This window comes from Grammomys surdaster, unplaced genomic scaffold (assembly GCF_004785775.1).
Source record: "Grammomys surdaster isolate TR1022 unplaced genomic scaffold, NIH_TR_1.0 146, whole genome shotgun sequence".
Lineage (NCBI taxonomy): Eukaryota > Metazoa > Chordata > Mammalia > Rodentia > Muridae > Grammomys > Grammomys surdaster.
Genome location: NW_021604604.1, coordinates 1,952,120 through 1,978,282, shown reverse-complemented (window position 1 = coordinate 1,978,282; position 26,163 = coordinate 1,952,120). Strand labels below are relative to the sequence as shown.

General features: G+C 40.2%; 1 protein-coding gene across 4 annotated transcripts in view; it reads right to left on the bottom strand.

Moving 5' to 3' along the window:
• Arhgap21 (Rho GTPase activating protein 21) overlaps positions 1–26,163 on the bottom strand; it is a 125,743-nt gene that overhangs the window by 16,587 nt on the left and 82,993 nt on the right. For all 4 annotated transcript variants that reach the window (XM_028764821.1, XM_028764822.1, XM_028764820.1 and 1 more), the window contains exons 6-12: positions 26,035–26,113; positions 23,251–23,305; positions 16,047–17,937; positions 6,861–7,019; positions 6,642–6,744; positions 2,646–2,682; positions 455–580 (exon numbers count right to left, since the gene is read on the bottom strand). In XM_028764821.1, the coding sequence (XP_028620654.1) occupies positions 455–580; positions 2,646–2,682; positions 6,642–6,744; positions 6,861–7,019; positions 16,047–17,937; positions 23,251–23,305; positions 26,035–26,113 (2,450 nt within the window). The remainder of the gene's footprint in view (positions 1–454; positions 581–2,645; positions 2,683–6,641; positions 6,745–6,860; positions 7,020–16,046; positions 17,938–23,250; positions 23,306–26,034; positions 26,114–26,163) is intronic.

The following is a 26,163-nucleotide window of genomic DNA, read 5'->3' as shown; positions in this document are numbered from 1 at the left end:
ACTGAAGTCTTCTTATGCAAAGATTTTATTTTGTTGGATTCTACCTACTGAAGCACATGTTGATACCATTATACTGGTTTCTATCATTTAGTGTTTGTAAAATAAAATGAACTAAAAATTAAAAAGGAAATTGAAAAGAACTAGGCAATGTATTTCTAGATGACTAATGGGGAGAACTATTTTAGTGACTTAAAAGCCTCTATGATAGCCAATCCTGGTAAATAAGAGACTCCGGGCTCCTTCCTAGATACCCTGTTTCTCTGTTCACACTGTAAGGTGCTGTACTCCACGTGTAGCTGGCATTCAGGACAAAACTCGGGAAACTACCCCACTGATCAGATTTTCCTTTATTATGAATACACCTTGTACCCGGGAGCCTTACAATCTCACATGTATGAACTTCTCTTATTAGGCTTGAATTTCTAATGTCACATGCACTGAAAAGGTACACTACCTTGCCCTTATCTGTGACAAGGGGTCTGAACTGGAGCCACCCTTCTTTGGCTGCATCACTGAAGACCTCGGAGGAAGAATCCTTTCTGGATCCAGAGTCTTCTGATGACTTCTGGCTGTCTGTGATCTACAGAAAGGGCCAAGAAAACAGTAAATGTCAGCTTTTCTTCTTGTAAGTATTTATACATGGAAATGGTGTTCGCAAAATGTCATATTTAATGTTCTAAGTAAAACACCGTGGAAAGTTCTGGGTTTAGAAGTCTTATCAGGAACACTTCTAATCCTTTTTTTAAGAGGTGAATTGGCTTCCACTTGTTTTTCAAAAGCCACCTATAGAATAGTATGACTTCCCTGGTCTCATTGACTCACATTTTGGCAGAAGAGGAGAATGGGAGGTTGCAACAGGGGAAAAGAAACCAGGTGTAGTGGTACATATACCCTTGTAACCTCAGCACTCACGGGGTCACCATGGGAGGATCGCAAGGGGTATAAATAATGGATGTGTGCCTCATTTACAGTCTGGGGCAAGCCAGGGCTGCAGAGTGAGTTCAAAGACAGCCCACTCTACACAGTGAGATCTTGCTTTAAGACAAAATGAAACAAAATCTTGGTGATACATCTGTGATCTGGAGGAGGAGCACAGTGAGACCAAACACAAACATGCAATGACTAATCAGTGGTCACAGCAGTGCCTTTTCACAGGGAAGGAGTCAGCCTAAGAAGTCAGATGAAAAGTGCAGGGAGTCCACATGACTGGTGGACACAGTCATCAGCTTAGTAATTTACAGCTAACAGGAACTCAAGAGCTAAGGAAGGATAGATCTCGTCTTTGTCTGTGGTAGGAAGGGAAAGGAAGGGAAGCCTGAAAGAGTGGAATTCAACCACCATTACATGGAGAATGGTTTCTAAAGGGACAGGCATTAAGACATGAGTGACTGGAGAGAATGGAACAATTGCCAGAAGAGGAAAAGGAAGGGAACACTCAGGCAATGGGCTAGAGACAAAGCAGACCAGTCCGATATCACAGAGAGTGAAACAAAAAAACAGAAAAAGTTGTACAGTTTGGCTTGAGCAAATGGGAGAACGGAAGTGGAACCAATGAGATGAAGAGAAGGGAAAAACAATGTAAGGTAAGTACTGGAGCCTAGGGCTGCTTGGTAAGGACATTAGGTACAGAGCTGTTGTTCTGGGAGGAAGCCAAGGCTAGCAGCATAGACTCTGTGAGGACTCCAAAGTAATCAGTGAGGAAATCCTTGTACAGGAGTTGAAACTAGCTTTGGGTATTCCAAAATGTAAACGGTGCAGAAGACCCAGCAAAAGGAGACTCAGTTGTACTCGTATATGCTGATTATGAAGTGGAGGTAGGGTATAGAGGTACTTCACCAGGGGGATGGGAACTGTGTAATTATTCCTGAAAGGTTGCAGTATGCTAAAATCCGCAGTAGCCATCAACTGTGGGGCCGAGTGTCACTGGCAGCCTTGGCAGTCATCATCCTCATGTGCGTGAGGGGAAGAGACTGTGTACATGGTTTTCAAGAAGATTCACCATAAAAAGGACAAACAGGAGTAGTAGAGAGAAACGTAGGTTCCAGAAGGTTTCTGTTTAACACAGGTAGATCATGGATGAAGAATGAACACAGTAAGACTGACTGCAGAAGAGGGTGTGGCTAGAGAGAATGAGCAATAATGCCCATCATGGAAACCTGAGTGCTGGGAAAGCGAGGGCCGAGGCATGCCACCAAGTCTGGTGCTGGCTGGCTTTCGGCAGGGTCATGTTCCTAGTACAAAGACTTTATGGTAAGAGCAAGAAAGGAAGGAACTATGGGTACAATGCAGCCATGGTCATTTTGCAGGGTTGTAAACAGACATTCCTGTCTAGTCGTTTGGAATGTTTCAATGAAATACGAGGAAGTATGAAGGAGACAGTACAGATGTGGCTATAAGCACAGGTGGAGGAAGATACAAGCTAATGCTTTTGAGAAAACACAGAAAATATGGCTAGGCAGGTTGATTTGGGCCTTGAGTTGGTAATCAGAAAAATCAGCCCAATGCTTGTAAGCATTACATACTTGATAAAAATGTTTAGAAATTAAAAAGAGAAAATATATATTTTTGAAGGGCTAAAACAAACTAAGGTAAAAAAAAAACACATATATCATTTACTTGATATCTTTAAAATATTAAATACTAACCTTGATTCCTTTCAGGCTAGACACGTGCTTAAAGGATCTGTTGGAAAAGTATACAAATATGTGTAATAAATATAAACTCTTGATGTAAGAACTGACTACAACTAAATTTTCATTAATGAGCTGACATTGCACCCTTACCACATATCAATGTTTAATTGTTCAATGTAAGTAAAAACAGCGAAGTTGTAACCGTGTACATTTTTAATTCAATGATAGCAGCTTTCTTAGCTGACCTGGCAAATTAAAGCTGTTTCTGCCTTTTTTTCCGCTTTAAGTGTGCTACTCAGGCTAACCACTGGGCTTTTTACCCGCAGCTGGAGCTGCCCTATGCAGCTGGGGGAAATCCGGGATGCAGGGTTCAGGAGAGGCAGTAGCGGAGAGCAGTCAGGTGGTATGGCCACACGCTGTGCCTGGCACCTGCCAGAGGTAGGAGGTTTGGGAACACACTGCTGAGCACTGAAGGAAGCTGGAATGTGTGCCACACTTGTTCCTTCAAGGGAAGGAATGTAGAACCTGTTCTCTGCCCAGAAAGATGAAGTGGATTGCTTTCTAGCCTAGTTATTGTCTGGCAATAGACTCTCCTCCAGACCCTTCCTATAAACCTGCTTTTCTCAGTCCATCTACAAACTTGTCTTTATGGAAAGTGTCACATGTACTTTACAAAGGATTTGATGTAGTCATGGCTAATCTTTATTTAGTTTACTTTGTTCCTCAAAGAAACTTATGTATGATTTGTTGTTCATGGGAGACTGAGTTATCACAGAAAAGTTTTCATCAAAATTGTCCTGTGCCTAAAATAATGAATAATTATGCCTAAACCACTTGGAGTTAGACTCCACAAGTCTGAAGCAACACTGGCTACCGAGTCATGTTGAACCAAACTGTGTTCTTGCCTGGGGATCATCTCTCTGCAGGCCCATTGAGGCCAGAGACCCCCACCTGTAAGCATGCATATCCACCCATACTCCTGAGTGCCTTCAAAGAGGGGAGAAACAAACACTGTCAGTCAGAAGACAAGTTTGTATTAATTCTTCAAAATTAAGCTTTTAAGAAGTGACTAAATAGCTGGGCGGTGGTGGTGCACGCCTTTAATCCCAGCACTTGGGAGGCAGAGGCAGGCGGATCTCTGAGTTTGAGAGTTTGAGGCTAGCCTGGTCTACAGAGTGAGTTCCAGGACAGCCAGGGCTACACAGAGAAACTCTGTCTCAAAAAAACCAAAAAAAAAAAAAAAAAAAAAAAAAAGAAGTGACTAAATATATCACTGTTCTCTCAAAAACCACCTAAAACAAGAAGGTAATGAGAAGGAAGTATACAAACTTCATCCTGAGAATTACCAGGAGACAGGATAGGAAGAAAGGGCTAGACCCCTACAGAGAGCCTGTCTTCACAATTTATGACCACTTCTGGGAATAAATACTATAACATTAACCCTAATTTTTGTGTACCTGCAGTGTCTAACTTTCAATAAGAATAAAGTGGTAATAAGGACACTCAAAAGAAAAAGGAACTCAGTTTCAAGATACAGAAGAGCAGCTGGGCAGTGGTGGTGCACGCCTTTAATCCCAGCACTTGGGAGGCAGAGGCAGGCGGATTTCTGAGTTTGAGGCCAGCCTGGTCTACAGAGTGGGTTCCAGGACAGCCAGGGCTATACAGAGAAACCCTGTCTCGAAAAACCAAAAGATATGGAAGATCATAAAACCAGATACAGATTGTTAACCAGATTATTAAAGAGTCTGTGCAAAATACACAAACTACTCTCAAGAAAAGGTAAAAACCCACATGAACAAAGAGCAGCCAAAAGCAATACAGAGGACACCATTAGTTGCATAATTCAAATAACACTGCAGTCCACCATCCTCAGGAAGATCAAAGCTACTTTCCCCATTCACACAGAAACTCACCAGCCAACAGCCAGCAGTGAAGAAAGTAAGGAGGAGCACTGCCTGCAGGCTCATGGGTACAGGAAGCTGGTTATGCTACAGTAAGTAACTCCACCCACACTCATGCAAGCTTTCCCTGATTAAACTCAGTGGGATACACACACACACACAGACACAGACATGGAGCTGAGACGGGTCTGGAGAAGGAGTTTAGCAGGTGGTAGGGGGAACAAGAGAAGGCAATGGGAGTTAATATAGCCTGAAACACTGTATATACATTAAATATTTTTAAAAGAGGAAACATACAGTGTTACAATCTTTGAAGTGAGTTGTGCAGAGCCCATGTAGGGAGGAGCCTGGAGTGCAACAGTTATTGACACATTTTAGTGAAGGGGGCAAAGGGCTCAAACAGGTCACACTTCCAACCTGGTATCATTAGGAAAATTCCTACTGAGCTGGAACACTGTGCCCTGGCCGTATCTCACAGGAACCGCTCTTACGTGACTAGTCCTAGAAGAACTAATTTAGTTAGAATATAAATGACAGCGTGATGGAAATGTAGGATACTCAACAAAGGTGACAGTATGGAAGATGGGGTGCTCCTGAGTAAAAGGTTCACTGTCCTGAAAGATGTCAGCATTTCCTAAACTAACCTATAAAGACACTACGTCAATAAAAATACCCACACAAAAAGAACTAAAAAAAATATAACATTTTAAGGTTCAAATAATAAAACGAATGTAATTAGAGTTTTGAAAGAAAACATCACAACGATGAACAACAGCACTGCCTCACTGTGAAAACATTTATAAATTCACTATAATCAAGTAGAAACTGATACACATTAACAATAACAAATCCACTAAACAGAATGTAATTTCCAAATAGAACAAATTACATATGTACTATCTTTACATGTGCTAAGTTATAAGTGGGAAATGGTGGTGTCAGGTGCTCTGGAGTAGCAAAAATCCTAAAAGTTACAGTTAGCACTTCACCTCATTCATTAAAATGCCTCAATTACCAAGGAATCAAAGTTGCAAGTAAAAAAGACAAAAATTTCAGAAGTAAACATATAAAATTACTATTTTGAAATAAAGTCTTTTGCAATGTCATTCAACTCTCTAAAGCCATGAAAATATTTTCTAACTGTAACTGAATACAAATATTTTAAACTTTTTTGCAATTAAAAATTAAAGAAAACCAAATGAAAAATATTAAGAAAAGAACTGCAGCCCATCATAGTAAAGCATTTCTTGTCTTTACCTAGAACTCTCAGAGCAGAGGAAGCAGAAAGAAAATGCAGCAAAAGTGGCAATGGGCAGCCTGAGCAGCTGCTGACATCAGACATGTGACCCAGCACTAAACTACCAACGTTATCACCTCTAAAACAAACTCACAAGTCAGTACATCAAAGCTTCTGTACACGGCTAGCAAGAACACAATTTAACACAGTCTTTAAGGAAGGATGGCCCTCTAACCATACATACATATTAAAATAAAAATTGACCTTTTGAAATGTACTGACCCAACTATCTATTATATGCATATATACCACATACATATACTATATACATATTCTTACCTAGTATACACATATACAAGGTAAGAATAGTCATGAAGTAGTGTTTATAAGGCCATAATTCTAAATGTCTACTAATCTAAATGACAACTATAGAATATAGACAATAGTTTTATATATATATAAATAGTGTAATTACTCAGTGAGATATTAAACAAGTATAGAAAGCAATGTGGGAAGAATATCTGAATGGAAGGCTCTCCCAACTCAGATGTATACCAAGCTTTCAATCTGCTTATAAAAATAATTACAACATATCCATTCATCTGGATGTGATTCTTATGTTTAAATAGTTCTAAAAAGCTACAAGTCTAAGGTAGGAGAAGCATCTTATATCTATAATATATAAAATAACATATTACTATATAAAAATATTATTTCTAAATCCAACTGGATGTTACTTTGATACTATTTGATTTGCATTTCTAATGTCAAAGTTAGAAAATAAGACCACCTTACATTCAGCGTTTATAAGGCAAACTCATGATAGATACCATTCTATAAAAACATCTAAGATAGCAATCTGAGACTTACAATTTGGCGTCTTCTCTATAATCATCCAGTCCTTCATCATAGGATTTTGATCTTTCTGTCTTAGAGTTGTGCTGGCCATCCAGGCTGGGAGGTCCAACAGACTCTGCAATGAAATCCAACATTCACACTTTTCAAGTGGTTTTGCAGACTCTTTGAGTGGGAAAAGATTTGTTCAGCATGCACTGTGAGGTACAGTGTGCAGACCCATTTTATACATACCTTGGTCATGGGAGAGCTGACGTCGGATCAAAGGAGCAGAGGTCGTGAGGCTTGGGGGAACGGTTGCAATGGAGGGGACCTGGGAGGTAGAGGCGGAGATGACTGCAGATGCAGGAATGTGTGCGACCTCGTGGTCGATGCTAGGACTGGTCGGTTCATCTGGAAGGAAGGAAAACAATGACTGGAACCTGGAAAACTCCAGAGTCCACTATTGTTACCTGAAGAGCCATCAAATGGCCAGTCAGCGACACAGCTGTGTTAAAATTCACCTCACACCACCACTCAAGTGATGCCAGTAACTCTGAAAGTAAGAAAAATGAATAATTTCTCCTAATTAGTAAATAAAAACAAGCAATGCGTAGGAATTCAGAATCCAAATAGACTTAAGAAAATAATCAGACATTATGCAAAAATTACCTTTCAAGTCCCTTAGTTCCTGTGTCCCATGTCATCATGTGTCTTTCCATCCCACGCCCTCACCCCCCTCCCTTTAATTTTTCTAGGAAGATAGCAAAGCCCAATCACTAGCAGCCGGAAGTTCCATGCTACCAGACCATTCTACTTCTAATATTTGGATTATTGTAGGGCTTGGGGATTTAGCTCAGTGGTAGAGTGCGTGCCTAGCAAGCGCAAGGCCCTGGTTAGGTCCTCAGCTCTGGGGGAAAAAAAAGATAAAATAATAAAAAGACCTAAAAAACAAAGAACAAGGTAACTGGATTTTTGCGTAAATCACAAAAAGGTCCTTCTCTCCCAGACAGGTGTCAGTCATAACTTTCCCCATTAGTCTTGTGCAGATGTACTCATAGAAACAGGAAATTCTGTGCCGTGAGTTTTCACCTTCTCCAAGTCTCTCATCATTTGTCAGACAAATTTGTGTGCATGCATTACATCTAACATTACTGGTGCTTATTATGTGCTAACACATGTTAATGGTTTACATATCCCACTTTCTGTAATACAAAGCTTGTGACTTTGCAGGCTAACTCAACAGTGTCATCCAGAGCAAGCCTGACAGAGTCCTGCTCAGCACCTGCCTCCCCATTAGTGAGCTTCGTTCTAAATTCCTACTTTTGTAAAAACATCAATTATTTAAATGCTAATATTTTAGGATAAGAGAATATGATTTAATAAGAGGCTAGTACTATATAAATGCCCCATCATGAAATCCTTTACCAATAAATTATAATTATATAAAACTGAATCTTGATTATTCGGTTCAGAAGGTCAAAAACAAATTGTAACAGTCTCCTATCATTTTAATGATCAGTATTTTAGCAAAAAAGAACTAATGCCTGAGAAATTGTAACATTTCTATTTTATGAATAAAAGCAATAAACGTTGATGATCATGGTTTTGCAGTTTTTTTTAAAAGAGCAGCTGTTTAACATTTTAGCCAAATAAATGATTCTCAAAACATGTCTGAGCTACTTTTACTAAACATGTATGACAATATTATGTATCAAACACTGAAAATCCAATAATTCTTTGTTCAGAAGCAAGTAGACTTGCCTGAAGAATCTTAATTCAATAAAAAAAAAATTTAATTTTACAAGAACTAGTAATACTTAAAACTATAATTAGGATTTAAGTTCTTGAAAATGTAATGATTTTTTTTCTTTTTTTGTTTTGTTTTGTTTTTTTCGAGACAGAGTTTCTCTGTGTAGCCCTGGCTGTCCTGGAATTCACTCTGTAGACCAGGATGGCCTCGAACTCAGAAATCTGCTTGCTTCTGCCTCCCAAGTGCTGGGATTAAAGGCGTGCGCCACCACCACCCGGCTATGATTTTTTTTTCAAATGATGTATACATAAAGTAAGCTTTAACAATCTAGGGGCTGGAAAGATGATGGCTTAGGGGTTAAGAGCACTGGCTATTGGTCCACAGGAGCAAGGTTCGAGTCCCAGAACCCACATGGCACCTGACAACCATGTGTCCCCGGGGTAATCCACAGGCACCAGGCACACATGTGGTACACAGACATATGTGCAGGGAAAACACACATAAATAAATAATTTAAAATTTTAATTATTATTGTTGAAGCTGTGTATGATGTTTACATGTTGGCATGTGTGCCACAACATGTGTGTGCAGGTCAGAGAACAACTCTGTGCAGCAAGTTCTGTCATCTACCTTGACATGTTTGGAAAAGAATTTGAAACACATGGGATATAAATCACCTGAGTTTCAAATGTACGTTTTCAAAAGGGAAGAAGAGGGATAATTATCTGTTTCAGTGGGAGAAACACTATCACGATCATTTCAGAATTGCTTGCATTTTTTTATAATATACATCTTTAATCAGTATGTTAAAAAGAGGCTATAATTTTTAAAAATATAACTGCTTTATCTCAAATTTAGATTACCCTGAGAAATAAAATTTTTATTCCCTTTCAAATTATGTATACTTTTCTATTATATTAGAGATACTGGTTTTGAAACACTACTGCATATAAAGGTACAAAGTAATCCCAATACAATAAGAGTGGGTGACTTCCGAACCCTGGTCTCACCAACAGTATCTCCAGAACATTTCATCCTACCACTGCAGGACAGACATTCTTAGCAGACTATGCAACTTTCTCTAGAAGAGATCAAACAACAGGACACAAAGCAAGTGTGAAAGCACAGGACTGTGGAAAGTGTTTCCTGAATTCATCTGACCACGTGGGAGAAAAACCAGAAGTCTGCAGCAACAGAACCATAGAACAGCCAGGAACCTGTGACTGGATGGTAAACGGGTCACCAAAGAAAGAAGGAAAAAAACTCCCAAAGTCAAAGTTACAGCACAATATGCAAAAACCTATGGGGCACAAGGACAGCAGTCCTAAGAGTCCGATTGCAGCCCAAGCACCACACTGAGAAGCCAGAGAGCTGGAGGCAGCACCACAGGCTGCTCTCCACAAGACCCAGCTCCAGGGGACCCAACACCCTCTCCTGGCCTCTGCCAGCACTGTGCACAGATAATTAGAGGGCAGAAAGTAAATAGAAAGAAAAAAAAATACAGACAGAGAGCCAACGAAACAAAAAGCTAATTCAATGAAAAGATAAACAAGTGAGAAGCTCTTCGTTACACTAAACAACAACAGGACCTAATGTGAGACAGCAAGAGAGCCATTACAGCTGGGGAAAAATGGTAATGTCTTTTGTTTGCAGATGACATCATCATTGTGATGATAAACATCATTGTCAACATGATCAGGTATGGAATCACCATGGAAACGGGACTCTGTGGGTGTGTCTAAGAGAGTATTCCCAGAAAGGTGTAACTTAATGTGGGCCGCACAGGCAATGGGGAGGTGTGTCAGACCAAATACGGAAACTCTTGAGTACCACCTTCTATCTGTCTCTGCTTGCCCGCTGTAGACAGTGTGACCAGCTGTCTCACTTCCTTGCCATGAAGACTCCATCAAAAAGCTTTAGGACATAGGTTGAGATGTAGCTAGGTTGGTAGTGTTTGTCTAACATGCATGAAGGCCTAGGTTGGATCCCAGCTCTTCATAAAGCAGGTATGGTGGTACACAACTACATTCCCAGCACTAGGAGATAAGCAGGCCAAGGTCATTTTCAGCTATAGAGTTCTAGTTCAGCCTGGGCTTCTGGGTCCCTATCTTGGAAATAAACTCAACAACAATAACAAAAATAAAAACAACAAAATGTTATTACAAATAAATAAATAAATAAATAAATAAATAAATAAATAAATTTGGTCAAATTTCAGGACACAAAACAACCACCAACATGCAAAACTTGGCAGCATTTCTATACACTCATCAGTAGCTTTTGGGTTATCTGAAAATGTCATGAAAATAGTCCCAATTTCAATTGGTTACAAAAACGAGAATCTTGAAAAAATGAAAGAAGCAGAATTCCATAAACAGCAGCTACAAGGATGCCTTGTCTTACAGAGGCTTGGAATGTTGTAAAAAATGTCCATGCTACCGAAGTAGTCTACAGTTTTGATGTCATCAGTTCCTGTGAAAAACCAACAGCCTCACAGATGAGACCGATGAGGCCATCCACTCACAGCTAACAGACCAGGTAGGAAGACTGGGAGATGAGGGCTGGGTGGTTTCTTCAAGATGCAGCTACTGGGGAAATGTATCAATACCCAGAAGAAATCAGACCCTTTCTATATACAACAGCCAATTCAAAAGCATCCCAGTCTTACATGTATATCTTACATGTACAAAACTACCAGAAAAGAAAAAAAAAAGAGAAAAGCTCTGTGATGTTAATTTGGACAAAGATTTGGTTTTTTAAATAAGGTACCAAGAGAGCAGGCAACAAATAAAAAAACAAATAGGATTATATCAAAATTAGAGGAAAATAATCAAAGTGAAGAGAATAGATAAAACGAGAGGAAACATTTACAAGCTATACGCACTGGACAAGGGCTCAAAATGTCTGGACTATTTAAGGAACTCAACAGCCACCATAACCAACCAAATAAACTGATTTTAGAATGAGCAAAAGATCTGACTAGACAATCACATTTCTAAGAAGATGCACACACTACCAGAGGCCTATGAACAAATACCAGCAGAAAACACCAACCACAATTGCACTGGGATATCACCTTACTCCAGCCATTACCCGGAAGACTCAGGTAACAAGTATGTGCAAGGTAATCTTCACACGCTGTTAGTGGGAACATGCAGAACAGTATGAAGATTCTTCAGAGAAACAAAAACAGAACTCCCATGCAATCTAGCAATCACACTACTGGATCCAAGGGAACTGCCATCAGCATGTTGGAGAGGCATCTAAATTCCAGTGTTATTCACAGAGCTTAGAGGGAATCAACTGAAGTGTCCATGGTTGGGATTGAGACACAAATATAAAGTAGAGCACGCACACATGTATGCATGCTCCTGCCAGAATACCATGAGATGATATTAAAAACAACCATTATTTGCAGCATGAGTGAATCTGGGGGTGCATTTTGCTAAGTGAATTAAGTCAGGAGCAGAAGGTCAAAGGCTGTGATTTATCTCACATGGTTATCAGAGGCTAGACAAGAGGCAGAGGGATAAGCAGAGACTGGCCAAAAGGCACAAAGCTTGGGTTACGCAGGAGGAATAAATTCTGGAATTTTACAGCTCCACTGGGAGAGTATTAGCAATAAATTGTGTTCTCAAAATACTTAGAAAGAGGTTTGAATGCAAATGTCATTAAAGAAGTAACAAGTGTTGAGAGGAGAGAGAAATGCCAATCACCTCATCTACTCACCGTACATTGTATATGATCAAATATCACCTTGTGGGGCTGGAGAGGTGGCTCAGCGGTTAAGAGCACTGACTGCTCTTTCAGAGGCCCTGAGTTCAATTCCCAGCTTCCACATGGTGGCTCACAACCATCTGTAATGGGATCCTATGCCCTCTTCTGGTGTGTCTGAAGACAGCTACAGTGTACTCATATACATAAAATAAATAAATATAATCTTTAAAAAATATCACCTTGTACCCATCCCATAAGCATTTACAGCTGTCGATTAAAGATGAAATGGAGCTAGGCATAGCGACACAAGCACTTGGGAGGCGGGCATTTCAAGGTCACTCTGTGTCTACATAGTGAGTTTCAGGCTAGCCAGAGCTACATGAGACTGTCTCAAAAAACAAAAAGAAAAGAGAGAGGTAGAGAGGTAGGAAGGGGATGAAAGGGTCAGGAGGGGAGAGGAGGAAAGAGAAAAGAAAAGGAAAAAAAAAGAAAAGAAACAGAACTAAACAAAACAAGAAGAGACTGAGATGGAGAGATGGTTCAGTGGTCAAGCGTACTGGATGCTCTGCTAGAGGAACGAGTGTCTATTCCCAGCACCTACATGGCAGGTCAAAGGTGTCTGTAACTAGGAAAGCCTTCTGTAACTAGTAATGCCCTCCTCTGGCTTCTGCAGGCACTGTACACATGTGCTGCACAAACATGCACGGAGGCAAAAGACCGCTACAGAGTTCTTCTTCTTCTTTTTTAAATAAAACTGAAAGGAACTTTTTTTTCCCTACGCCCTTTGCCCATGTCCCTCTGCTCTTAGTCAGCACCCTGTGTCAGAGCAGGGTGCTCTAGTGTGAGGAGAGAGAGTCAGCCTTCTAAAATAAACTGAGTTGTGACACAAATATTTAAAAAGCCATTCAAATGTAGCAAATATCCTTGTTTTAAAAAATTGAAATCAACAAAGGTAAACAAAAATACATAAAGCTCCGTTCTTGTTTTTAACAAGACAGATCTGTGCCTAGCCTACTCAGTTTCCATTTTATAAACAGTTAATCAGTTTTGTTTTTTTTCTATTTGCCTAAAAACGAATCTGAAGGTTTTCTCAAGACATAGGTAGAGTTGTAAAGTATGTATATGTGAAACAGACTTTTCAAAATACTGCTAATAATTAATATTCTTGTTTAAAAGGAAATATTGAACTTTTCTACATCACTGTAGTTTAAGATTAATGTTACAAGTTCAATGTGTAATAAAACATAAGAGGAATCTTCTGCCTGTAACACAGTAGTTCTGCCTGCTAGACAGCTAAATAAGTGAATCGGCCCTACACTGATATTTTGGGAAGACAAGGCACTTGGTATTTGAGGGTACTAGTAGCTAATGTTTTCAAGTAACAAAAATCATTATTAAGATAACAGGAACTGTAAGGCTATAAATGCATTATTATGCTACGTTTCATTAGTCTGCTTGTATACAAAATTACATAGATGACTACTCTAGATCTTAGTTACCAGCTACCTTTGAATGAAATAATTGATTTTTATTTTATCTCTGCACTTCATAGGACGAAACAGATTAAATATTAACAGATGATAGCCAGCACTTAAAAAAAATCTGTCATCTGATTGTAATATTCTCACTATGCAGGAAGAAAATGTGACGTTGTCATTGTGGTAAGATCTTAGTGGCCTGTGAAATACAGCGTAGGACTTTAAATTTAAAACATACACCACAATCATCAGTCCAGAATCACCGTTTGTGGAGAACAGGAACAAGTCAGCAGGCTTGGCAGTAAGGACTCAAGCAATCGTGTGGGTACAAGTCTGGTTGAAGCACTCCCCACAATGTTGAACATGAAGATATCCTATTTATAAAACTCTTGACACCATGTAGACTCCACCTCTTAAGCCACTTTGGATACTGATACCTGACAGTTCAACAGCTAAGTTTCTTGAAAAAAGAAAGAGTAAAAAATACTGCTCACTGACAACCATTACTTTAAGAGCTAAGAGGAATCTTTCACCAACTGGTAAGACGAGGCCCTGTGTCACACGATGCAGGTCCCTCTTTACAATGTGCTCTGTAGAAAACAATGCCCCCGGAGTGTGCCCAGCACTGAATCAAGCTAGCCTAGAGCCCAAGTGCTTTTATGAAAAAAAAAAAACTTTATAAACTTCTCATTTATAAAAATGGAGACAGTGTTAAGTGACTCTATTGAAACTGTGTTTGTAGATGTCACAGGACTGCACAATCATTATGACATAATTAGCCACCTTCCTTCCTTCTTTTCTCTTCCTCCCTTCATTTTCTTTTTGTACATTAATCATCTCAAAGCATCATTCAGCTGCTATGTTAACACGTATCTCCTGAGTGAGTGCCTTCTTTACCCAGGCAGTGCTCTAGGCACAGAGAACAATGACGTCAACTCAGTGTGTTCTGCTTCATGGAGATGTGCGCCTGACTGCTGCACATCTGAGCATGCATATGAAGCAGCTATTTTAGACATAGTAAGAAAACCCTGACTAGGTTCGAGATATCTGACTGGGCAGTGAAATACAGCCCAGCAGAGAGGCCTCTGGTTATCTGTGCTGCCCCACGAATGTCTAACAGATCATGAGATAGCAAGGAGTCTGGGAAGGCAGGAGAGAGGAGGCGCATGAAAGATCCTAGTGGAGCAAGATCACTGAGGAGAGCCAAAGCAGAGTGTGTGGGCTCGCCACAGCAGACTCCGTAGTTCAGGTCTATTTTAGGTGGGATGGGAGGGAAACAGGAGGTCTGAGAGGGTGTCACCTCCCGCTGCATGCTGTGTGAGGACAGTACTAGGGTAAAGGGAGAGGCTAATGACTCGTAGATAGGACAGGTGATACAGACTGAGGTGCACACCTGAAAACTTGCCAAATCCTTTCCCAGATTATCCCTGTAACAAAGTAAATGCACACAAGTAAACTCCATAGAGGTATAAGGCTAGGAAGGAGAAGACACTGTTGGAGTAGGTGTGTCACTGTGAACATGGGCTTTAATACCCTTGTCCTAGCTGCCTGGAAGTCAGTCTTCTCCTGTTTGCCTTTGGAATAAGATACAGAATTCTCAGCACCTCCAGCTCCATGTCTTCCTGAACAATGCCATGTTCCCACCTTGATAATGGACTGAACCTCTGAGCCTGAAGGCCAGCCCCAATTAAATGTTGTCCTTATAAGAGTTGCCTTGGTCATGGTGTCTGTTCACAGTAGTAAAATCATAAGACAGCTCTCCTGCCTCATGTTTTCATTTATACGAAATGAGGTTTCTTTTAAACTTCAGTGAACCACTAGCATCTCCAGTGTTCACTTACATGAACGTGAGTGCGGGCTACCTACAGGAGCAGGAGTGACTCAAAGGCAGCTCTACCATCAAAAGGCCCACCCAGTGTGGTGACAACTGCCCAAATCTTCCCCTGCAAGTGTTTACTATGGACAAACCAAGGGCAAGGCCTCGATGCTGTTGATTCAGGTAGATCAGCAACTAGGAACAACGGCTATGCTGACCCCCCTCTTGACCACAGATGGTAGGAACTGATTTAACCAAGACTAACAAAAGAGGACAGAGAGGCTCATGTGTAAACTCGTGTGGTCCCTGGGCAAGCAGAGGGAACAGAACCATATATTCAAATCCAGCCTGGGCTACAAGACCCTGTGTCAAATACACACTAAATGAAAGCTTACTTTTAAAGGAAAATGGCTAGTAGAAATATATTTAAGGAGGAGAAAAGCAAACTGCTCTGACTGAAGCACAACTTACACATTTAGAGTGGGCTGCTGTGGCTTAGTAGGAAAGTGCCTGTCTAGATGCGGGGGCCAATCCCTGGCACTGAAAATAAACACGTATACAACACTTAAGATGCTTTAAACGCATGCACACTTTAAGATTTCTGTGCCTATGGAACACAAATACTCCTTTGCTTAAAACACTAGCCGATGCTGCGCACTGCCTCTGAATGAGCTCACCTATAAAGGGGATGGAAGCCAGGGAATCACCAGGAGGGCTGGTGCTTGAAGCCTTCCTCTCCTCCATTCTTTTTATATGGACCTCTCTGCGAGCATCGTTTGGCAGCCAGCAGGTGGTGTCTGACCCGGTCTCCTGGTCATTCACAGCCAGGATGTAAGACTGGTGTCTTAAAGGCTGTGGCGTCTGGCGGCCAGACTGGGGTTTTTCTCTCAGGATGACAGATTCTTTATTATCTAGCACATCTGGCTGCTGAATTTCAGCCTCCTCTAAGTTTAGATCTCCATTCCTTGGACTGGCAGGTAATTCTAAATCTGATGTCCCCAAGTTCTCACTGCGCTGAGGACTGGTCTTAGCAGAAGCTGCTGGTAAACATGGGGATACCTCAGTCTCCAGCTGGTGCTCGAAGGTGCTTTCAGATCTGAACCGTGTCTGCTGACTTAGCACACTGTGTTGATGCAAATGATTGACAGGCCTTTGGTCTTTCATGGAAGCCAGTGAGTGCTGGCTGAAGGACGGTTTTGAGACAGGTGGAGGTGGTGCTTTCAGAGAATTACTTCGGACTTTCACGAGTGGGGACCTGTCTTGTGCAATACCCCGTGGCAGTGACATCCCACTCGTAGTTGGAAAATTTCTGTTGGAATGTGGTGGTCTTAGGTCCGGTGGGATTTTTTTAAACTGTGAAACAGGTCCCACACCTCTCCCACCCAGTCGCCTGTTATCAGAATTAACAACAGGAACCACAGTCAAATTTGAGCCTCGGAAAGGCTTGTGCATTTCTTGCTGCCTGGGTCTCTCATGAATACCTCGTCTGTCATCCTGCTCAGTGAAGCCACTCCACTTGTAAGTCTGTTTTCGTTCCCCATTTGAGTCAGGTGTCTGACTTTCAGAATTGACAGTGGCCGTGGCTTCACTCTGTCCCTCGATGTAATCCCACGAACGAGTTCTATGATTACTGAAGCTGACAGGTGGGGAGGTCAGTGCTCCTTGAGATGAGCTCCTTGGGCAATACTTCATCAGCACAGAATCTTCCAGTCTTTCCTGAGACACACTGCGCTGCCGGATCTGAACAGACTGGGGCACTCGGTCATGAGAGGTGCTTCGACGTCGTACCTGCAGAGAAGTGCGGGTGGGTACCACCTGGCTATAGTCTGCTGCACTCTGCGATGCAGCTCGTAAGCTGTCCAATCGTTCCTGGATTGTCCGACAACCTATGTGCAATCTCCTATTATCAATGTATTCTTTGTAAGTCTTGTAATTTTTCCAGTCTATGTGCTGATGGGAGTTTGCGGAATAGTGATTGACAGACACAGAAGGAGAATCCACAGCTTGTGATCTATTACTTGAGATTCCTTCTGAATGTCCACTGTAGTTTCCAGATTTAAGTAGAATTCCAGAAGGTTCCAATGATCTGGAGCCTGTGGTCTGGTGAATCAGATGGGCAGTGGGAACTGATGCCGGTGACGTGGTCCTTGACGCTGCTTTTGTAGAGGCCTGCTCATTCACACCATACCTTACCTCTTCAGTTCTATGTGAAGGACCTGACGGGTTGTTTCTATTGGCTAGCAAGTCTACCACCTTCTCAGAAGGCACAATGACAGTCCTCACACTCTCATTGCAAACACACACTGCTGTGTTGGACTTCGCAACATCTGTTGGTGATGGAGGCACTTGTATTTCCATTCTATAGGCCCTGCTGGGTTGTGTCAGGACTGGTGTACTGGTTTGCTGTTTGTTCGGTAAGGATTCAGGAGGAGATATCTCCACCGGCTGTGCTGTGGCTGAAGGAGTAGATGGTAACCAGGGATAGCAAACTGGTGGAGGCTCAGGTATGTTACGGGCATTGCCACTGTAAGCTTCGTTGCCTTTCAGGTAAGCATCTTGAGAATATGCCTGTATAGAAATTACAGAAGAGTGTCACACAGTAATTTTCATGTTCATCATTTACTATTTGACTACCCTACCTTAATCCTGGATGATGCTCACTATGGCATGCATGCAAAGCACAGCACAGGGTACATTCTTAAGAATCATTCTCTATCTATCTATCTATCTATCTATCTATCTATCTATCTATCTATCTACATCCCAAATGCTTCCCACCCATCCCCCCTTCACAGAGTCCCTCCCCATCTCCCTTCCCCTTAGAGGACCTGAATAAACTGCTGAACATGCTACATACACACAAAAACGGCAATCATTAGTTTTTTCAAAAGGCTTGTGACACATATCAAATCACCAAACAGACAAAGCCATGCTAATTCTAAAATCTCCCCATTTAAGCTTTAAGATTTTTTCAGCAGTCAACATATTAAATGGCTGCCTATTAAATCCCAGCAAAAGAAGATACCTAATGTTTACAAGGAAGAAGGTCAAAATACTAAAAGTCTTACCCAAATACATTGTTATTTAAGGCAGTAATACAAATTAAACATGTATTAAAATGACTAGTTAATTACTACAAAGAATTAAAAATAATCCATCTTTAAAACTGAGCCCCTAAAGAGCCACAGAAAATATTTTCATATTTAAAGTCAGTGAATGTGCATGTTTAAGAAATTAAGTAGCACATACCAAAAGCAAAAAAAATATGAAAGGAGTAATTCATCTTTCTGATACAAACTTTTCATTTTAAACTAATGCAAACATTACTTGATAAATTTATTTTGTCTTTTACTTTAGACATCTTTCTATTACTAAAAAGCATGCATGCAGCTCACGTTTTAAAAACCTGTTATTTATAGAATTATCTAACAGTACTTTCAAAAATTTAAGAACTGAAATAAATGAAAGAGATTCCACACAAACAGAGCTCATGGATGCCACACGAGACTGTGTTTGGCTCCAAGGCAGTTAGGTGTGGTGCCTACCATCCCTGATCAAGCAGGCTAATCCACGGAAGCAGCACATCCTGCCTTTGCAGCACACAACCTGCAAAGCTCAAGTGTAGCTACCGAAGGGTTGGGGGGGTGGGGTGAGGTACTTCAGAAAATACAGATGCAGATAAATATGCTTTAGTTATAGAGGGCACAAACACAAACAGAGAGAGAGGAGAAAGGAAACCATTATCATACACACCCTCTGCACATTAGTACAGTTAAACAGACTGGCTTGTTACAAATCTCTATGAAACATGACTTTAAAAGCAAGGAAACGGCCACTGTGCATCTCTTACCAGTGCTGTGACATCCTTTGTAAATTGTAGCTAGCAGAAAATAGGAAAACATAGCAGAAGCTGCTTACTGGTATACAGACAGAATCATGTTGTCATATTGATGCTGGAAACAGCAAGCTACAAACACATCTATACTATTTCTCTGGAAAGTACCAAGAGAGGTAAAAAGGCAGTGGAGCATAAGAATAACTTCAGAATCCAATCGAGCATCTCGTTCTCGAGCTTTTATCTGCTTCTTATTGAATTTGTCTCCCACTCTTGGAAGCAGAATACGGCTGATAACACACATCGACAGGCATTTTCTCTGGTCTGCACTGCCATCTGGTAATCTGCCACAAAGCTTCCCTTCACCGTGAGCAGCATCACTGCCTCTCTTTCCCCCTGAGCTCCTTCCATCTCTGCTTCCAGAAGACTAAATGCTCTATTATGCATTAAAGTAGTGCAACCTCCTCCTTCCCTGGTAGATCAGAGCACAACCACAAGCTGCCAGCTGACTACAGACGGTTTCACTGTGGGACTACTGTTTTGTTTAGATTTTTTTTCCTCAAAATTTAAGATCTTTCAACACAATGTCCTTTATAATGTTTTATTAGTTTATGAAATAAGTGACTAGATATAAAAATATCACTTCCAGCGTAAAACTTGTTGTGGTAAGGGCTATTATAGGACACAGTCTGGAATGAACTGAGAGATCAAACACACACAAACACACACACACACAGACCATTATTTTTATAGCATAAACACTGTTCATCTGAACATGAAGTGTGCATCTTGGGTATGCACCTGGACATAATTAGCCTAGCATTTTCATGCTAATTATTTCCAACTCACTGCTTTTCTGTGACAAAACATAGTCTGGAAGAGAGCACTGTGGACTGCCTTGTAGTGTTTTCTGCAGTGGATTTGTGTAATCTCCTGCACTGCCTGAAAAGGAGGGCAGGTCCCCACAGCCTCCAATGTCAGGGAAGCTGGGGAGTTTTGACAATCCTCTACTGCACTAGAATACACTGGATTTGAAGAGAACAAACGTGCTTACTCCCCAGGAAGCCCATTTCTATCCCCATCAGTTTTAATACACTGGAAAAGCCGTTCTGTGGCAATTTAAAAGTAACTCATTTATTCAAATTTGAGGAGAAACGTTATCTATGAAACACTTTAAATTTCTATAGTCTTCTATAGTCTTGGATAGGAACAGAATGTAGCTTTTTTGTGGTGCATGACCACTGGATATAAAAACATTATTTTATGAGATTGATAATTCTAAAATGCTGATGTCTGTCACTGTGTGGTACTTTCTCTCTGTGCTTGGTTAATACGTACCAAATCTTTCAATGAGTAATCATGGTCCTACATGTGGATGCTTTAAGTATCCTTCAGGGAATCTTTTAATTTTCAGTGGGCACCAATTAAGTGGCACAAAATACCCCTTAAGCAAAACAAAGTAATTATGTTCTTATACAATGGTGTCAGTTTATATTCTAATATGATGATATGAAGTCATCCAGTATGAAGAAATTTATCTGGAATTATATATCACTGCCATCAATATGCTTAAGAAATGCTTATTAAGTACTCTAAACTTCAAAATATGTGTAGGTCATTCTGATGGATACAGATAACAGTTACAACCTAAAATAGAACACCGTCAAAAAACTAAGTCTAACTGTTGGACAGTTAACTGATGGATGGTTAACTGTTAGACAGTTAATTGTTGGACGGTTAACTGTTGGATGGTTAACTGTTGGACTGGTAACTGTTGGACGGTTTTCTTTTAGTCCTTTATATAACATTCTACATTCATTCTTCAGCTTTTTTACTCTTGTACTTTAATTTTATCTCACAGTAGTTTAAAAGCTTATATCTTCACGCTAAAGCTAAACATAATAAAAACAGAAAAGTAGTTAATCCTACAGTGCCTACCAGATACCACAACTTTTAAAAACGAACTGTGGTAGGGGTGGGAAGTGAAAAAGACAAGCCAGAGAATTCTTCAGCCAAGATCATAACTGCAAAGATCCTATCAAGCGACATTTATTACTATGAACAATCTGGATCGTCTTTAGAGGTACCATGACTAAGACCATCCAAAGAGAGCTGCAGTAACTTTCCAGAGTAGTTTGTAACAATCACACCAAAATCACTTAGCATACCTTATATAATAAGGTATATTAACTTAGCATATTATTATTAAAAAGTTATAAAAATAGTAAGAAAAAAGAAACAAAAGAGCAGGGTGTAATTGCATATGCCTGTAATCCTAGCACTTGGGAAATAGATGTAGAAAAATCAAAAAATCAAGACTAGCTTTGACTACACAATGAATTCAAAGCTAACCCAGGCTACATGAGACCCCAAACCAAATTAAATGCTCTATAGAATAAACAAAGTGAAACTCTTGCTTATACAAGTTCACCTTTCCTAACTTAATGACGTCATCTTTGCAAAGGGCAGGGGTACATGCCTGCCTCCGGAGCAAACTGTAAGGTGACGAGGCAACTCTGAGTGTGGGAGAAGAGGGTGGCACCTGTGGTACAACACTTATTTTTATATAACTGTCTATTTTACTGATTCATTTCACAAAACCCATCCTATCATTACAACTCACAGGATACTATCCCAGTGGCTACAGCACTTGCTCAGGTGTGGAAAGCCTAGTATTATAACAATAATAATTTTTTTTAAAATAGTAACTGCTTCTAAGTTATAAAACGCAAAGGAGATTTCTGGAATTCCTACTCTCATTTCCCTTAGATTTGACTGACATTTGACAAATGTATATTTCATTTAGAATAGAATATTATGCTGATTATAGAACATATGAGTGTTTAAAAATAATAATGAATTTAACAAAAAAATTATTATGGTTTAAAACAATTTTTCCAGCCGGGCGGTGGTGGCGCACGCCTTTAATCCCAGCACTTGGGAGGCAGAGACAGGCGGATTTCTGAGTTCGAGAGTTCGAGGCTAGCCTGGTCTACAGAGTGAATTCCAGGACAGCCAGGGCTACACAGAGAAACCCTGTCTCGAAAAACCAAAAAAAAAAAAAAAACAATTTTTCCATTTATATCACATAACCATGGATGGCAGATAGGTCCCAGGACTCAGGTCCCAGAGGTGCTGAGTTACAGGAACACCTACGACAGTAACTGTGTGAACAAAGGCAAAAACACCAGCACACATATTATGTGGTGGCAGTTTCGCGAGTGGCTTTGGTTTCAGACCAGCCTCAGTCCAAGTGTTAAGACCAGTGTTCTCATCTTTCCTATTATACTAGACAAGCTGCTTAACTTATGAGCTTCCATATAAAATAGCACAGAAAAGACTCCTAGGACCAAACATCTAGCATACTTGAGTATCTTCAGAGTCATGAGGGCTGATTAAATTAAATTTAGCCGAGTCCACTGAGTAGATGCACAGGTAAACATCTTGGGTTGGGCCAAAGAGTTGGATCAGCAGTTCAAAGCACTTGCTGCTTTTGTAGAGGACTGAGGTTCAAGTCCCAGTACCCACAAGGTGGCTCACAGTGATCCACAAATCTGGTTCCAGGGAATCATCCTCTCTCGACCTTGCTGAACACCAGGCACACATGTGACATACATACATACATGTGGTGCACATACATACACGTAGGCAAAACATTCAGACACACCAAGTAAAATCTAAACAAGAAAATAAGTGTTGTGGGTCATGAAACCAGAATCAAATGAACAACCTACTGTGAACTTAGAGGTTGGGGAATTAGTGCAATGGTAGAAAGCTTGCCTAGCAAGTTCAAGGCCCTAGGTTCAGCCCTCAGCTCCAGGGGAGTTAGCTATGGAATTATACAACAGTCCCATGTCATTTAATTCTAAATAATGGACAAGAGTCTCTCTCTTTTTTAAAAATACAATGTACAGAAATCCAAATTCTAGTTAAGTGAATCAGGAGGTTGTGTTTTCTAGAATCTTTTTAAAATGTAATTCACTTTCCTCTTAAGATTCTCTTACTATTCATGTCTACCAAACAATGTCTATTTGGGGTAAACTTACCACTTGAAGAATGTCTTCATCCTTTGGCATAACACTGAGCTCCAGTGTAGTGTCACTGAAACCAAGCACAATAATATCAGAGAGGCAGACTGAATGAGAAACTGTAACCCAGAAGATCATCACTTTCAAAACCAAACTATAAGAAAGACATCATTAGTGCAGAGTTTGGTGGCATACGAAAGGGAGTACCCCACATGATGGTATAACCCATTATAATGTGCCACTAATTCAGAGATAAAAACTCTTATTAAATAGTTTTAGGGACAAAACGTGTAAGAATATCAGAATATGATTATTTGTCTTATGGGTTACTTTAGTAAGCCATAAGACAAATTATAGGGTTTTAATTTCCCAGCCTATCAACTTAAACTTTATTAGTGCAAAATAAGCAAAAACTTTTCTAGTAACTTTTTATTTTGATTTTTTTGTCTTCGTCTTTTTTTTTTGTTTGTTTGTTTGTTTCTTGAGACAGGATTTCTCTGTGCAGCCCTGGCTGTCCTGGATTCCTTTTGCAGACTAGGCTGGCGTCAAACTCACAGAGATCCACTTGCCTCTGCCCACTAAGTGCTGGGATTAAAGGCATGTGCCACCATACCTGGCTTGTTTTGATGTTTTCAAGTTCTGGGGACTAAATTGTAGCTTGCTATACCTCAGCCCCTCAATGTAACATTTTAAGCAACTTTAATCTTCCTAACTTTGAAAATTCCACCTTTGCTCAGAAGTGAAGAACATCAGTTCACCATGGCTTCTACTAGAATAAGTCAGTTTTCAGCTATTTGTTTTATGCTCAAGATTTAATCTTAGAACTTTCTAGGTACAGCTTACAGCCTTTTTATGCTAACATTGCAAATTTTTGTTAGATGTGGTGGAAAAGGTTCCTGAGTTTGCACAGGTCAGTGAAATGCTGAAGAGTACCATAAAGGTACCATTTGCCAGGCACTGGTTTGATCTACAGCACAGGAAAGAAGCCAAGGGAGGAAGGAAAGAAGTCAGGAGGAGAAACTGAATTCAACTTGTGACCTGGATTCATATTTTAGATATATTAAGGATAGTGGGGCTATCTTGATCTAACAATTATCCTAACTTGCCTCAAAGATTAAGAAATAATCCCCCTCACACACACAAAAAAAGAAAATTCCAAAATTCAGTAATTTTCCAGTATCTGTTTAGTTAAAACCATAGGTGCCAGTCTATTAACAACACAGGAGGCCGTGCAGGTCAGCAGTTACAGCTGCTTGAAAACATACAGTGCACAGAACAGTCCTCAGCAGTGACACAGTCCTTGGCTTTCAGCTGACTGGCTGCTGCTACAAAACTTTCTAAAGGGAAGTATGATCATAAACAGCTTTTCTCTCATTTTAAAATTGTTTGTACTGGCTGAAAATTTAAGACTTTCATTTCTGTGTTACTCTGAAACATTATGTGGGTTTGGGAGAAAGAGATCAGGCTGCATACTGGTGTGCTGGTGTAGTGGTGATCTTGGTTACCTGGGAAGGAACAACGTAAACTCTCTCTTGCTGTTTCTACAGAGGCTTTGCCTCCATAACCTGTATTACACTCAAGACTTGGCTTCTCTAGGAATTTCATTAAATATTAAAACATCAAAGAGAATATTCTGAGCTCAATTAATCATGATCATGCCATTTAATTGTAAAAATATCACAATGCATTAGGACATTAGTATTAAATAATTCAACTTAACGGTACAAATTGCTTTAGACACAGAGACCCCTGATAAAAACCTTAGGGGGTTGGGGAGACAGCACAGTTGGCAAAGTGCTTGCTGGGTGACTCTTCAGAACCCACCTAAAAATTCCAGGCATGGTGGCATGAACTTACAATGCAGTGTGTGTGTGTGTGTGGGGGGGGCATGAGATGGAAGGGGGGAGGCATCTGTAACCAGATTCTGTTTAATCTAACAAGACTCCATCTTAAATGAGGTGGATGCTGTTCCTGAGGATGACCCCCAAGGTTGTCCTTTGGCTGAGACACACACACATACGCAAACACACAAAAAATTACCTTTTAGAAAATAAAGAATCCCAATTGAGTTATAAACAGGTGACTAAAACTACAAGGAACCATTCTGTAATCCAATGCATTTGAATTTGGAAAGAATCTCTTCATACAGAGATAAAACTGGATATCAGAGCCAGACTCACTGCACATGCTTGCCAGAAAGTCAGTATTGTAACCTCTTTGACTTTAAATCTTTTTTTTAAATGGTATTTAAATTTTTCTAATTGTGTGCATGAAAGTCAGACTATATTACCTTTGTGGTCCTACCAATACTCATTCTATAAATATGTATTTACCTTTACGGCTAAAATGCTGTCATTCTGCAGATTACAGGCAAGTGGATTTAAAAATAACATCTTACTGTTAAGACAAATGAAGGAATATAGGCCAGTGATTTTATTCAATAAGGCTGGTCAGTAAGATTCAGTAAAAATACGTATCTCAGTAAGACTTGTTTTAGAAAACCAAGTGTGCATTTATTTCTATATTTAAACAAATTATATACCTACCACTTTAAACCAAAGTGGAAAACTCATATTTTAAATCTATAATGAGTGCTCTCAAGCCCCATAGGATTTTACATTGTGAACATTACAACCTTGCAAATCCACTCAGCAATCAGTGGGCTAACATTTGTCAATTCCACATATAACTTGCAGTATTTGGGGATTCTGTGACACCCTAGTCCTAGGAACACAGCACTGTATGAAACCTACCTGTTCTTCAGGGTTTTAGCCCAAATTAATCAGGTTTCAAGAATCTTACCTGTTCTGAATGAGAGCAATTACTTGGGAATAGGTCTTTCCTATGACACTTTCTCCATTGACTTTTATAATTCTGTCACCTTCAAAGGAGAGACAGAAAGAGAGAGAGAGAGAGAGAGAGAGAGAGAGA